Source organism: Carex rostrata, chromosome 17 (assembly GCF_964058835.1).
Source record: "Carex rostrata chromosome 17, lpCarRost1.2, whole genome shotgun sequence".
In the NCBI taxonomy this organism is placed as follows: domain Eukaryota; kingdom Viridiplantae; phylum Streptophyta; class Magnoliopsida; order Poales; family Cyperaceae; genus Carex; species Carex rostrata.
The window spans coordinates 9,593,246-9,608,113 of NC_135934.1; the positions used below are offsets into that span (position 1 = coordinate 9,593,246).

Genomic DNA, 14,868 nt, shown 5'->3' on the forward strand with positions numbered 1-14,868 from the left:
ATACATATACATCTACATATACATAGACATAAACATAAATATTATATACATATACATAAACATAAATATTATATAAATATACATAAATATTATATACATATACATATACATATACATAAATATTATATACATATATATGTATATTTATATATACATATACATATATTATACATATATTATAAAAAAAAATGAGTTATACATATATTATATACACATATATACATATACATATACATATACATATACATATACATATACATATACATATACAGAGATATACATATACATATATATACATATACATATACATATACAGAGTTAGGCTGGGGTGCTATGGATAGCATAGTGGCCTCTATGCTACGGCTCAATATTCGAGTTTTCAAAATCCAAACGGTCGATCCGAACCGTTCATCTTATTCTCCATATTAATATCTGCTTGGAGACCAAATTTTATAATTTTGTGAATTTTTTTACTATTTATTAAGCCACTTTGAAAATCGCTAATCCAACGGTTTTACTGTTTTGTGCAGCCACCGTTGGATCAACAATTTTGTAAAATACTTAATAAATAGTAAAAAAATTCAGAAAAATGTAAAATTTGGTCTCCAAGCAGATATTAATATGGAGAATAAGATGAACGGTTCGGATCGACCGTTTGGATTTTAAAAATTCAAATATTGAGCCGTAGCATAGAAGCCACTATGCTATCCATAGCACCCCAGCCTAACTCTACATATACATATACATATACATAGAGTAAGGCTACTCTACTTTGCAAAGTAAAACACCTCTTGTGCTTTGCATTTCAGACCATTGGATCTACTTCAAAAGCTGTGCAAATCAGATTGATTGGATTTCAATTTTTTCGGAACTGGACCCTCCATTTCATTAAACCCTCCCTCCAGTGACCTCTCTCTCTCTCTCTCTCTCTCACGCGACCCAAGCGATTTCACCCCAATCTCTCTCGGCGCCACCTCCACCTCCAGCGACAAACTCCTCCCTCTCGACGCCACCATCTTCCCGATCCTCTCCTTCTCCAGTGACCTCTCTCCTCTCGGCGCCACCTTCTCCACCGATAACCACTCCTCTCGGCACCACCTTCTCCACCGATGAATATATGCAGCTGTGTGTTTGAAAACTGGTACGAGTGATGTATGTAGCCCGTTTCATTACAGACTTGTGCCTTTTATGGTTGTCAGTTGTTGTTTTGATGAACTTCTTTTATTTCTCTTGTTATGATTTAGGTCTATCAGGTGTGCTAAGGGTTTTGGTTTGTAATGGATTCTAGTTTCTTTAATAAAACATGCTCAAAAGCCTTTTTAAAAAAAAAAAATACTGGTACGAGGAATTTCTGTAGTTGTAGTTTGCATTTATGAATACTAGTATGCTACGCTACTGAATGTAAAAATAAAATAGTTTTAGGTTGACTATTATTTGACTCTGTAATTGATTGCCATATAAATCCATGTACAGACAGATTGTAAATACAATAAGAAAATACAAGATCATTCAAATATCTTTGTTGCTATTCTTGTTTTATGTTGAAATCCAAGTTTCATTTTGTTAAAGTTCATCTGTCTTTAAACGTGGCTAAGTCAATGAATTTATTAATTTCTTACGAATAATTAAGATTGGTTGGGCTTATTGTAGTTTATATTTCAAGGTTTTTAAGGTCTTTTTATTAATTAAGATTTGTTGGTAATTTGTAAAGGGGGAAGATGGTGTTTCATGTGGTAATGAAACCTGTAGTGTCATGGTGGTGTTATTTTTTGCCAAAAAAAAAAAATCTTAAATTAAAACAATTACCTTGACAGAAGAATTATTGTTTTGTGACTAAAAGAGAGACAAAGTATTTGTAACTAAAAGGTTACACCTAAAATACCTAAAATGAACAACATGACTTAGCAACTCTAATTTATTTATTGCAACATGTCTTCATCGTGTAAAGGTAAAGATATTTGATAATATAAGAAGCAAGCATTTTATAATTAGTACCATGTACCAAGCATAAAAAAGAGACCATGTACCAAGAATAAAAAAGAGCAAGCATTTAGAAAGGACCAGTTTTAATTTTTTATTTTTTATCATCTGATTGCAATTTTAATGAACAATATAAATTAAACATGCTTTCAACATATTGCAAGTTTAAGCACAACATGTTTAGAAGAATATATTGTATTATCCAAAGTATTCAAACATTTACATCCAATTAACTCTTGCTTCCAATTGCCACATCAAATTGAAAAACATATCAGTTTAAACAACAATTAATCGTATTACAACTCTCTTTACATCAAATTAACTCTTGCTTCCAATCGCAACATCTTTCACATGCCGCTTCCCATTTATCAGAATTTGTTCAGCAAAGTCGACACGTATCAGTTTGAATTGATAATGCTGCTTCATATTGAAATCCAATTAGCTCTAACCAAGATTGGGGAAATAAATTGTTCTTACGGCTTCAAACTGGAGCCCAAAAACCGATAGAATGAAGCAGCACATATTGGAGTGACACAGCAAATAATACCTAAAAAAGGCACAAAATCTATTAAACTAACACATCATATACAGTCTGGAGCAAGGTATCAACAGCAGTGCCAACCCTTCATTATTAAAAAAAAAATAATAATAATAAAGTTCTTAACATAACAAGATCCTTAAAGGGACTCACAATGGAGCAATATTATCATGCTTTTATAAAGAGAAGCACTTTTGCTAGAACTGCTGAACCACTGTTGATTCCTTCTGAAAGAGAGTTCACAGTGGCTTTCTTGTACGCCGGTTCTACTATGTTAAAACCAACAATAATTAGTTTTCAATGGTTAAAAAAATATTGTACATGTTTGAATTCAATGGACGAAAAGAACACTTACACCTGACTTCACTCAAGTTTAAGGCTGTTGATGCTAACCTCTTGTTTCACACCTTAGCAAAGGTTACAAAAGAATATAAGAGGTGATCAATAGAAAACATATCCAATTTAATCTAGTGGAATTCAGTATGGTAGAATACCCCTTTACCCAATTTTGCCCGTAACCCAAATCAAGCCCTATTACCATTGATTAATCTGATGCAACAATGTATAGAAGATGCCATAAACCCAGATATAAAGCTACTCTACACCTGAATGGACAAAAACACTTCATCCAATTTCACAGGTGCTAATGAACGACTAATTTCAACAAAAATCAACAAACCAATTTCTTTGCAAACAGATTTCAAAATTTCAGCAAACCAGTCTGCAATTAGAAGTTTTTTGCTATGAATTATAAGAAAATTAGAGAAAACAACTTCTGAGGGAGAGAGCTTACCGAAACCCTAGGTCTGGGCGACTGTCGCTGGAGAAGGAGAGGAGTGGTTATCGGTGGAGAAGGTGGCGCCGAGAGGAGAGAGATCACTGGATAAGGAGAGCATCGGGAAGATGGTGGCGCCGAGAGGGAGGAGTTTGTCACTGGAGGTGGAGGTGGCGCCGAGAGAGTTGGGGGTGAAATCGCCTCTCTAAAGGCTGGGTCGCGTGAGAGAGAGAGGGGTCACTGGAGGGAGGGTTTAATGAAATGGAGGGTCCAGTTCCGAAAAAAATGAAATCCAATCAATCTGATCTGCACGGTTTTTGAAATACATCCAATGGTTTGAAATGCAAAGCACAAGAGGTGTTTTGCTTTGCAAAGTAGAGTAGCCTTACTCCATATACATATACATATACATATACATATACATATACATATACATATACATATACATATACATATACATATACATATACATATACATACATATACATATACTTACACATACATACACATACACATACACATACACATACACATACACATACACATACACATACACATACATATATATACATATACATGATGGATATTTTTTCTCCAAACTCCAAACTCTAAAATAAAAAATAAAAAATATAAAAAAAAAATCCGGGCCGCAGAAAAAATCTGCGCTCAGAATAAAAAATTCTAAAAAAAAAAAAAAAAAAATTTCGGGGCGCAAATTTTTTCTGCGGCCCGGAATAAAAATTCCGGAGCACAGAAAAAATCTGTGGCCTGGGTATTTTTAAAATTTCATCCAAAACCTGGTTATTTTTAATAAAATAATTATTTGTTTGGATATTTTTAAAAAAATCGGACGAAGGTTTAACACAAGAATACAATACTATTTTATGTATATGGACAAAACACCTGCTATAATAAAAATTGGCTATAGATGTGTCATTAAGTACATGAACATATGATCAGATTGTACGATAAAAATCAAATAATTCCTTTTAAGAAAATCAAAGTTTAATTTGAACTAATTTAAATCGAACTGTCATCAAATTATGATAATACGCTGGCACTACAATCGCAATGCAACAAATTACACGGCCATTTTTATTAATAACCCAAAAAAAAAGTTTTTTACAAAAGTAACCCCAAAATCTGAGTTTTTCCAAATATAACCAAACCGCCAGGCATGCTGGCGGTCCACTTCTATAGCGGACCGCTAGGCACACGGGCGGTCTGCTGGCGGTCCGCTTTTTTTTTTTTTTCTTAATATTTTCATTTGTGAAGTTTTAGTTTTGCTTAGAGTATTTGCCAAAAAATAAAACATTTGATATATTTATAAGTGATGTCGTAACTCTTTATAACTTTCAATTGATTTGTCAGTTGGATATCACAAGTCTAAAGATAACACTAATTAAGGACTTGGCCTTGATTCAAAAAATTTCAACCTCTGACAGCTTGTTGATCTTCTTCTCTATATTTATGGTACTAAAACAATAGTTTAGAGATACTAAAATATGTTCAAACCTCAAATTAGATCTCTGTCCATGCACAAAGCACCCTAGACTGACCTCTGGTATGGTACCAAGTCCAAACTCAGCAGCCAAGCACTAGGCAAAAGCTGCTGGTATAGTGCAATGCACTAAAAACATTAAATTTGACCTCTGTTGGTAAATCAGCAAGTCTGGACTGATACAGGGACCAAACTGAAAAAGTTATTACACCAGCATGTAGAGCATTAAAAAATACACAGAATTGATACAAATTTCAATTTATTTGGATTTTTCTACAATTAAACAACATCACTTATAAATATATCAAATGTTTTATTTTTTGGCAAATATGATGCAATATGGTCCTGCGCATGCTTCACGAAAAAGGGCGTAACTTTTGATCCGTCCGTCGGATCGGGCTGAAATTTTGACAGGAACTCCACAGCCCAAAATTTTAGTTTCGCGCATGCAATATGATTCGTTTCGCCCATTTTTGGGCTCAGATTCGTGATCCGAGTCTTTCTTCATGGACTTTTGGACCTTTCTTTATAATTTTAGAGTTTTTAGGGTCTTTTATGTTTTTTTTTTTATGTATTTTCTGTTTTTAGGGTTTGTATTTAAACAGACGTCATGTCTTTTGGCAGAAGTTAGTTCTTGATGTATCAGTTTTATTAAAGAATTGAGAATCTGTGTGATCTCAGAACCAAATCTATCTTTCCATTACTTTTTTTTTCCAATTTCTTGATCGTTCGTGCATCAGCAAATACCCTAAGCAAAAAAAACTAAAACAAATGAAAATATTAAGAAAAAAAAAAAGCGGACCGCCCAGAACGCTGGCGGTCGGGTCCCTAGCAGACCGCCCGTGTGCCTGGCGGTCCGCTATAGAAGTGGACCGCCAGCATGCCTGGCGGTTTGGTTATATTTGGAAAAACTCAGATTTTGATGTTACTTTTGTAAAAAACTTTTTTTTTTTGGTTATTAATAAAAATGGACGAATTACAAATGCTGACTTTAAATAAAGGGGGAATTTCAATGTATACACCTAAAAAACCTCAAAATTTCATATTTTCTTATCAAAAATTCATAATATCATATTTATTCTTCTAAATTTCAAAAACTCAAAAATTTATCAAATTTATTGACTTTTCTATTAAAACTTATTTTTAAAATTATAAAGTAACTATTTTACCATTTATTAAAAAAAATATGTAGTGTGTTTACGAGAACTTTTTAGTATTCTAATTGATCAGTTTTGATAGCAAATTAGTGTTCATTTTCTTAGGGTGTGCTATGTAATTAAGGGTGAAAACCCTCATTAATGGAAGGGAAAGGAAGAAGCTTACTCCGAACGGTGATCTTTACACCCCGATTTGGGGTGAAGATTGTCGCCAAAAATCAGTACGTGTTCACCTCCGCTTCCTTTCCGCTTCTTCAGTTCTAGAACAGGTGAAATCTTCGGGCAATTGCGGTCTGAGGCATGGTTCCCCTCTGCACAATGTTTGTTCCTTCCTCTCCTTCCGCGTAACCCCAATTGGAGCACACCCTTACTTGTGAGTTGTGACCCAGACACAAGTATGCGCCTATATACTATTGTGCATGCGCCTAAATACTATTGTGCATGCGTCACAAAAAGAGAAATGAAGTATTTGTCCTAAAAAAAACCGATTAATTAGAAGACGAAGCATTTTTCTTATAAAAACTACATATTTTAATTTTTTAAATAAATGATAAAATGAATATTTTATATTTGAAATGAGTTTTAATAGAAAATTAATAAATTGAATAAATGGATGAGTTTTTGAAATTTAGAAAGGTTGAAATATCATATTAGGAATTTTTGACGGACATACATGAAATTCTCCCTAAATAAATATATGTGCAAAACTTAAAGAGCAAAAATGCAAAATTTACGCTGCAGCTGGAAGTAGGGGTGGCAACGAGTTGCTAAAGAGCGAGCTAGGTCACACTCGTACTCGGCTTGTTGGTGTATCAAGCTGAGCGAGTGAGTTTGAATTTTAGCTACCAAGCTCAAATTATTGCTCAAGACCGATTCGTGGCTTGTCCGAGCGAGCCGAGCTAGCTCGTTACTAGCTTGGCAGATTTATAAATTTGTATATTTTCTTTCCTGCTATATCTTAAATTTTCATAACACATCTTATCAATTATGGCTAAAACAAAATAATATTTATATAACTAATTACTGAGGAATACTCTTAATTCAATTATAATTAAGCAAATCAACTACTATAAATTAACTTTACAGCTAAATTCATACATACAAATATATCAAAATCCTAAATTCATACAAACATATTCACAGAATAAATTCATGCATACCAAATCAAACAAATTCATAGAAATTAACTTAATTGCTTATAATTAATTCACACATATTCCATACAAAATTACCAATCAACTTAAACACAGTCCAAAGTGCAATTGTCATAACATTGACTATAACATCCATAGACCATAATATCCCTAATCTAAAGTGAACGGATCCGATTAAACTATTAAACTATGTATATTAAATAGCTCGCTAAATACCGAGCTGGCTCGTGCCGAGCCAGGCCAAACTCAAACTCATTAATTCTGGCTCGAGTATGTAGTGAGCGAGCTAATTTTAACTCGATCCACTAACGAACGAGCTGTTACCGATCGAGTCACGGGCGAATACCAAGCGGGCCACGAGCCACGAGCTTTTTTGCCAGTCCTAGCTGGAAGTGACTCCCCACTGTCCCTAGAGCGATGGATGCATGCATTATACCTGCATGTACTGGTTAACAGTCTTGTTTAAACTGTACTCTAGTATAATTGTATAAAAGGAAAATTAGATTCATGTCACTCCAAATCTCTGAATTTAGAAAAATGTCACTTCAAAGTTTTCATTTTGCTAAATGCCACCCCAAATCTCATATATTCAGAAAAATGCCACCCTATACAAATTATTATACATTTGTATTTAAAAATAAACATAATATATTATATTTTGAGTAGTATTTTCGTATATTCCAATAATACCCTCACCGTCTCCTCTCTTCCCCGTCTTCTTTCCTCCCAGTCGATCCTCTCCTCTCTTCCGTCGAGCCTCTCCTCTCAGTTTTCCTATTTATTGCAATATTACGAATAAATATGTACTGGTTCCTGATACACTGGTACAATGTGCTCGGTGTTGGCATAAGATGATTCAATCACAGAAACAAAAAGGAATGAACGACTATCACTGGTCATTACCTATAATTCATGAATCAAGCAAAACAATTAAATTCAAATGAGTCACGATAATAGGCCTGATATCAAGCTACAAATATTATACTTTCACTTGAGACCCAACCATTAATATAGAAATGAGTCATGACAGAATCGGTCTCAACCATTAATATAGAAATGAAGTATCGCCTCCTCCAAGAGTCATGACAGAATCCTTCATGAGTCATGACCGAATCCTTCATGCAATTTACATTCCATAATTGAGGAAGGACTCACATTAGAGGAATGGCGGAGAGAAGAGGAAGGGCGGAGTGGAGAGGAGGCACGCGAGCCCAAGGTTGCCAATGGAGAGGAGGCGAGCAGAGGTTTAGGGTTGGCATTTCATCTGTTTCATAGCTTCGTTCTGGTAGAAGGAAATTTGGATCCCTATACTTCTAAATTTCTGAGGAGAAAAGGAAATTTGGATCAAGGTTATTTTGGTAATTTCAATTATTACGTAAATTGTTAAATTAAAATTATACATTAATACTATATTGGTGACATTTTTCTGAATATATGAGATTTTGGGTGACATTTAGCAAAATGAAAACTTTGAAGTGACATTTTTCTAAATTCAGAGATTTGGAGTGGCATAATCTAATTTTCCCTTGTATAAATGGGTAGATATTTTAACAGAGTAATTTTAGCTTCATGCAGCGCAAAACCCATACGCAGCTCTGGTTTGATTTAGTCTGTGTGCTGTCTGAAGCCAATACTACTCTGTTAAAATCTTAGCCCCTGCTCATTACGTGGCCACGTCAGCAGCTTTTTCAAATTCTCATTGGCTGTCTCTCCGGCGTTGGCGTCACTCACTCTATCGTCTGGTCCCTCTCGCGGAGTTCGTTATCAATTCAACAAGTCACATTTTTGGGTGGGGTCCACTTGTCTGTGACTATGCCTACCCCCAGACCCCAGTTAAGACCAAGGGTCGGACGGGGTCACATGGACATCTATCGGGCAAAGAGTTTAACATAGCACTTTTGGCTTCATGCAGTGCACGGACAATAGAATCAAAACAGCTGCATATTGCTCGTGCTCTGTTTGAAGCCAAAAAAACTCTGTTACAATCTTTACCCCTTCTATTCGAATTTAACGAAGCAATCGAAAGTTCGAAACCTTCTCTGCTCTCTTGCCGGCACAATTAAGGCTTCAAGGAAGAACAGACGAACAGCAATAGGTTAGTATATCAAAGGAGAGATAGATCGAATTACAGCGATCCATGGGGTCTTCTCGATGCGAGAAGAGATTTGTTGTTGCGTTGCTTGTGTTACTTCTCTTTGCATTTGTAAATAGCAGGGGTAGTGCCTTCACCCATAAAAAGAAGGTGCAGATGAGAGAGAAGGTTCGAAAGATGTAAGTTTATTATTCCATTTTCTCTCTCTCTCTCTTTTAAAAAAAAACATTGCTCAAATGGGTTCTAATTGTCAGTACGATATGATTTCTTCTTTTCTCAGGTTTTACCATGCTTACGATAACTACATGGCACATGCTTTTCCGGTTTGTATCTTTCTTTTTTAGCTATTGTGCCAATAAATTGTGCTTGATCAGTTGATCTCGTGCTAATTAAGTGCTTTTTTTGGTTACAGCATGATGAGCTGAAACCACTTACGAAGACTTTCACGGATTCCCTCAGTGAGCTCGGAAATCTAAATGTAATCAGCTGTTCACAGTTAATATTTTGCATTTCAAACATAATTGAAGTGGGCGGATTTTACTGGGGAATAATTGAATAGGCAAATTGGTAAAAAGGGTTAAATGATAGTAATGCTAGTTTGCTTCCAATTGATTCGGTTTCTGTTGTTGTTTGATGATCTCCCTGTTTGGAGACAAATCAATTACTACAGGAATGGGGATTCAAACAAGGATATTTCCAAATAAAGACTGAAAATCAACCTTTTTGAGCAATTCCTCCAAAAATTTGTGTGGTTGCAGTCCCTTCAAAGCTTAGCTAAACTAGAACACCAATTTTGGAGCAGTTGCTCAATTAAATTAGGGTAATCTAGATCTGACTCAGTTTACTTCCCAGTTAAATCTGCCTTGAGGAGATTTTTTGTGATGCTTAAAACTTATTTTCCCTCATCACAGCTTGAGTACCTGCCACAAAATTACAATGGATCAGCCTTGTCCTTAATTGAATCATTGTCGAGGTATACTTTCAGATGAAACTAATTTGCTTAAACTTATACGAGTAGTGTTAAAATGACCCATTGTTTTCATGCCCCAATCATACCTCACTTCCTTATCTCTGTTTTCAAAGTCCAAATAGTCGATCCGAACTGCTCAACATGATCTCCATATTAAAATGTGTTTGGAGACCAAATCTTCCGAAAAAAGTGATTTTGTACCTATATAAAAAATAGTAAAAAATTTCCAAAAATAATATAAATTTTGGTCTCCAAGCACAGTTTAATATGGAGATCATGTTGAGTGGCTCAGGTCGACTGTTTGGATTTTGAAAACTGAGATAAGAATATGAGGCCTAATTGGAGCACAAAAACAATAGGGCATTTTAACCCTACTCATCTTATATTATAGTTGTGCGATATGTGTTTCAGCTTGCCCCCCACATTTTTCTTTCTTTAGGTGATATAGTTTTTGTTTGGCTTATGCAGTCTTATTGTATTAGGTAACTTTACTGAGTTCGAAAGAGGAGTTATCTGGCTGTCAGAGAACCTTACATTTGATGTGGATGCTCGTGTAAATTTGTTTGAGGTAAATATGTCAGTGAACCTTAAATTGGCTGTCAGAGAACCAAAGTTTTTCCAACTTTTTGTTAAATGTTTGGAATCACAGTTGGTACAAAAAAAAAAAAAAACTGGTAAATACCAGTACAACACCTGTTAAGTGTGCAGTTAAACAGACCATAATGGGACATAGATTTCATTAACAGATATAGCTGGGAAAATATTGTAGCATGAAAGGCTATATGTAACAGTTCGCACTGGTATTTGACCTGACCAAAACAGTAGTAGAGTTTGGGTATCTCACCTGACCTTGCTGCCAATCAAGCTCTAATAAATATGTTCTATGACATCTCTTTTGTTTTTTCTTTCCTTTTCTCTTTGATGAACAGTGTAACATAAGAGTTCTTGGGGGCTTAATCTCAGCCCATATTCTTGCTTCTGAGAATAAAAGTTTGTTTACTAATAGTTTGTATGATGAACGCTTACTCCATCTTGCCCAAGATTTAGGCCAGCGGTTCCTACCAGCATTTGAAACTCCTACTGGTTTACCATATGCGTTGATTAATCTCAAGGTGATTTTATGAAATATTATTCCATTTCATTTTATGAAATATGTGGCGAAATACATATTTATAAAGGTATTTTGTGCATTAGGTTCTTAGACTAATGTCAGTAGTAAGGTGTAACTGAGCTAGTAGATATCAATATGGAGGATAGTTCCTTCTGTTGGCAAATATATTTGAACAGTATTTACATACTTTTGTTTATTTTGCCTTGTATTTTTTTTTCCTTCATGGTATAAGAAATATTTGTTTCTTCTTTGTTTATATGTAGCATGGTGTTATAGAGAATGAAACAACAGAAACGAGCACATCAGGATGCGGTAAGAAGATTAAAACACAATTTTATGAATTACATTTAAATCTCTTTTGATTTTCTTAAAATGGTAACTAATTTTTGTAGGCTCTCTGATCCTTGAAATGGGAGCTCTGTCACGTCTAACCGGTGATTCTAGATTTGAAAGAGCAGCTCTTCGCGCCTTGCGTAAATTGTGGAGTATGAGAAGTTCTTTGAACCTCTTAGGTACCACTCTCAATGTTTTAACGGGTGAATGGATAGAGTACTCATCAGGCATTGGAGCTGGTATGTTTCTCTTTCTATGTTTTTTTTTAGGAAAGAGATAGGGATCACGCCCTTCTCTTTCTATGTTTAATTTGGCAAGTTTGTTTATGTAGCGATAATTCTACTTTATATTGATTTTCTTGCATTTGATTTTAGGAGTTGATTCATTTTATGAGTACTTGATGAAAGCATACATCCTTTTTGGAAGAGACGAGTATTGGGATATGTTCCATTCGGCTTATCTCGCAGTTCAAAAGTACTTTCGGCATGGCCCTTGGTATATACTTCTCTTTTTGATTTAAATGTAATTATACTTATTTCGGATGAGAATGTTTCATTTTTTTATTTTTTAAACCAATATTTTAGGTATCACGAGGCTGATATGCGGTCCGGAAAAGCAACTTATTGGCAACTAACTAGCCTTCAAGCATTCTGGCCTGGGCTTCAGGTTGTTAAATCATTATCTTAGAATTAGAAACTTAATAATTTGCATATTTCTGTCCTAATTTTATATATTTCAAAAATAATCAGACTCTTGTAGGAGACATTTCAGCTGCTAATTTATCACACCGAGAGTTTTTCTATGTATGGAAGAAGTATGGTGTATTACCTGAAAGGTAATTTATATCTATACTGACGACAGCAACAGCAACAGCTGGCATAATGGTTATCAAAATGAAGATATAAATTTTTTTAGAGATATTCTCTATGATCTTGATAGTCTGTTTGATGAAATTTGTGAAACTTAATTGGTCATTAATTGAGCGATTAAAAAATTTACAGTTTACTTCTAGTTTTTATTTTGATGCTTTGCACAAATCTAAATCACCCTCTCCCCCCCAAAAAAAAAATCAAGCCGTTTGCTTTCAATCCAAATTGGACAGTCTAGATAGTACACATTACAACTGTGACAGCGAATGCAGACACCAATATGGCAATATCCCATTCCAATTCTTTTTTATAGGTATCTTTTGGAGCATGCTACATTACATCCGACAGAGAAATACTATCCATTGCGGCCAGAATTTGCTGAGTCTACATATTATCTTTATCAAGCAACAAAAGGTGCTAACTATATCCGTATTATTTATTACCCCTTGTTTCTTTTTTACCTATTTGTGGGTGCCCGTATGACCTATAGTATATTTATTTACCAGATCCATGGTACCTGGAGGTTGGAGAATCAATCATCTCCTCTTTGAACAACCACACGAAAGTAGATGGTGGTTTTGCAAGTGTTAGAGATGTTTCTACAATGAAACACGAGGACCATCAACACAGCTTCTTTCTCTCCGAGACGTGAGCTATATTGATTTATGTATATTCTTAAAATACGAAACAAACTCATAGTTATGTTTATATAATATAAGTTTTTCGGTTCAGATGCAAGTATCTATATCTTCTTTATGATGATTCATTCTTGGCTGGTCGAAATTTTGTATTCACTACTGAAGGCCATCCTCTCCCAGTGAGAAGCTTGTGGCATGAGAGACTTCCTATGACATATAATCCAAGCAACTGGACATCATCATTTAAGGCACTAGTTTGAAACTCTTCTTTCCGTATCTAAGTAACACTCAACATTGCTTGTACGTTCTACCCCCAAAAAAAAAAAAAAAACATTGCTTCTTTGTGCTCTTACAATGCTAGTTGGGTTGTTAGGACAAATATGTCAATGGTTTTGCATGAAAGTAGTTTTGCTGTTATAATCCAAATTTTTTTGTTCCTTGTTTTACCGGTGCACCACACAAGTGTTGGGGTGGGGGGGATTCACATCACTTGAGGTAACATAAATTTTGAGTTTAGATTCGGACTGTTTGATGTGCTTTGGCACAAATATTAAAATGGGGACTTTGCATTCTACCTCAGGCCGGATTGGCATGGATTCTGATTGGACCAACTGGATCTAAACTCAAATATTCTCTTACCTTCAGTGGATATGGATGGGGGGTTAGGAGGGGGGGGGGGCGAGGATTGAATATCAGAAATGAAGGTGGTATATCACTAACAACACCTCTCTAAACCATTTTGTTTGCACTACTATTTGTACCATGCAATTACATTCTTTGAAAAGAAAATTACATTTGTCTTTGTTATTTTGTAATATCTGACTACAGGATGACACAAAGGCAACTCGAGTAAGCGCTCTGGAATCACAAGTTTGCCCAGAAATGATATACGGATCTAAAGTTGAGAGTGCATGTCATGTGCCTGATCTGCGAGTAAACCACAGATGCACAAGCGATGCTGAGTGCGGGATTGATTCAACCAACTGTAGGAAAAGGACGTGCAGTGCAGCAAGCTATTGCGGCCTGTGGCCCTTTGTACACTAAACTGATAATCCTTCATATCAGGGCATGATTTTGTTTTCTTTTATTTCAGTACTTAATAATTCTTTCTGTGTAATTAGATGATAAACAAGTAAAGGACATAGTTAAATAGAAGATCCGGGCACCCATTTTTTTTCGTAATAGTTAATTTCAAGCGTAATTTAAGATGGAATCAGAGGAATGTTGAAGTATTTCTTTTTTTCATTTTTGTTTGTTTTATTCTTAATTTATATCGCCTAATCATAAAAAATATTAAAAAAATTCTGAAAAATTCTGAAAAAAATAGTAAAAAAATTTCAAAAAAAATGTAAAATTTGGTCTCCAAACACATATTAATATGGAGAACATATTGAGCACTTCAAATCAATCATTTGGATATGAAAAACGCAAAAATGATTTATAAGCATATGCTCTCATATGCTTATGGAAGTAGAGTAGCCAACCTCTATATATGTATATATATATATATATATATATATATATAATTTCGAGGAATGCTATGCAACGTATATTCCTTTTGATAGGACCATGCGCCCAAGACCATTATAGAATAAGTTTGGGGTCAAAAGAATAGCTTAGGAATAGGATCCCCCTTGCGGGATCAACCCAATAACAAACAAAAGGCCCAAGACCAAAAGACAAATTGGACCACGTATCGAACTCGGGCCGAGAAAGCGACGTCTTGACTAAAAGCCCTAGGGCTCGAGAA

General features: G+C 34.9%; 1 protein-coding gene and 1 long non-coding RNA gene across 3 annotated transcripts; one reads left to right on the forward strand and one right to left on the reverse strand.

Moving 5' to 3' along the window:
- Positions 1 to 2,158: 2,158 nt before the first annotated feature.
- Positions 2,159 to 3,521, reverse strand: LOC144568556 (uncharacterized). The gene is made up of 4 exons (XR_013515683.1): positions 3,312 to 3,521; positions 2,874 to 2,925; positions 2,672 to 2,787; positions 2,159 to 2,527 (listed from the first exon to the last, which is right to left on the reverse strand). It is a non-coding gene; the product is annotated as an uncharacterized LOC144568556 (long non-coding RNA).
- Positions 3,522 to 9,096: 5,575 nt separating this feature from the next.
- Positions 9,097 to 14,307, forward strand: LOC144568280 (Glycosyl hydrolase family 47 protein). Of its 2 annotated transcripts, none has more exons than XM_078318574.1 (15): positions 9,097 to 9,376; positions 9,478 to 9,520; positions 9,610 to 9,675; positions 10,109 to 10,170; positions 10,636 to 10,735; positions 11,097 to 11,279; positions 11,542 to 11,590; positions 11,671 to 11,850; positions 11,986 to 12,106; positions 12,196 to 12,277; positions 12,361 to 12,446; positions 12,794 to 12,894; positions 12,987 to 13,128; positions 13,213 to 13,418; positions 13,947 to 14,085. In XM_078318574.1, exons 1-14 carry the CDS (start codon positions 9,243 to 9,245, stop codon positions 13,376 to 13,378), a joined length of 1,515 nt encoding a protein of 504 aa, XP_078174700.1. In that variant the 5' UTR covers positions 9,097 to 9,242; the 3' UTR covers positions 13,379 to 13,418; positions 13,947 to 14,085. The 2 variants fall into 2 exon arrangements, with proteins under 2 accessions (XP_078174700.1, XP_078174698.1); XM_078318572.1 differs by having other exon boundaries at positions 9,103 to 9,376; positions 13,213 to 13,366; positions 13,947 to 14,307.
- The last annotated feature ends 561 nt before the right edge of the window (positions 14,308 to 14,868 follow it).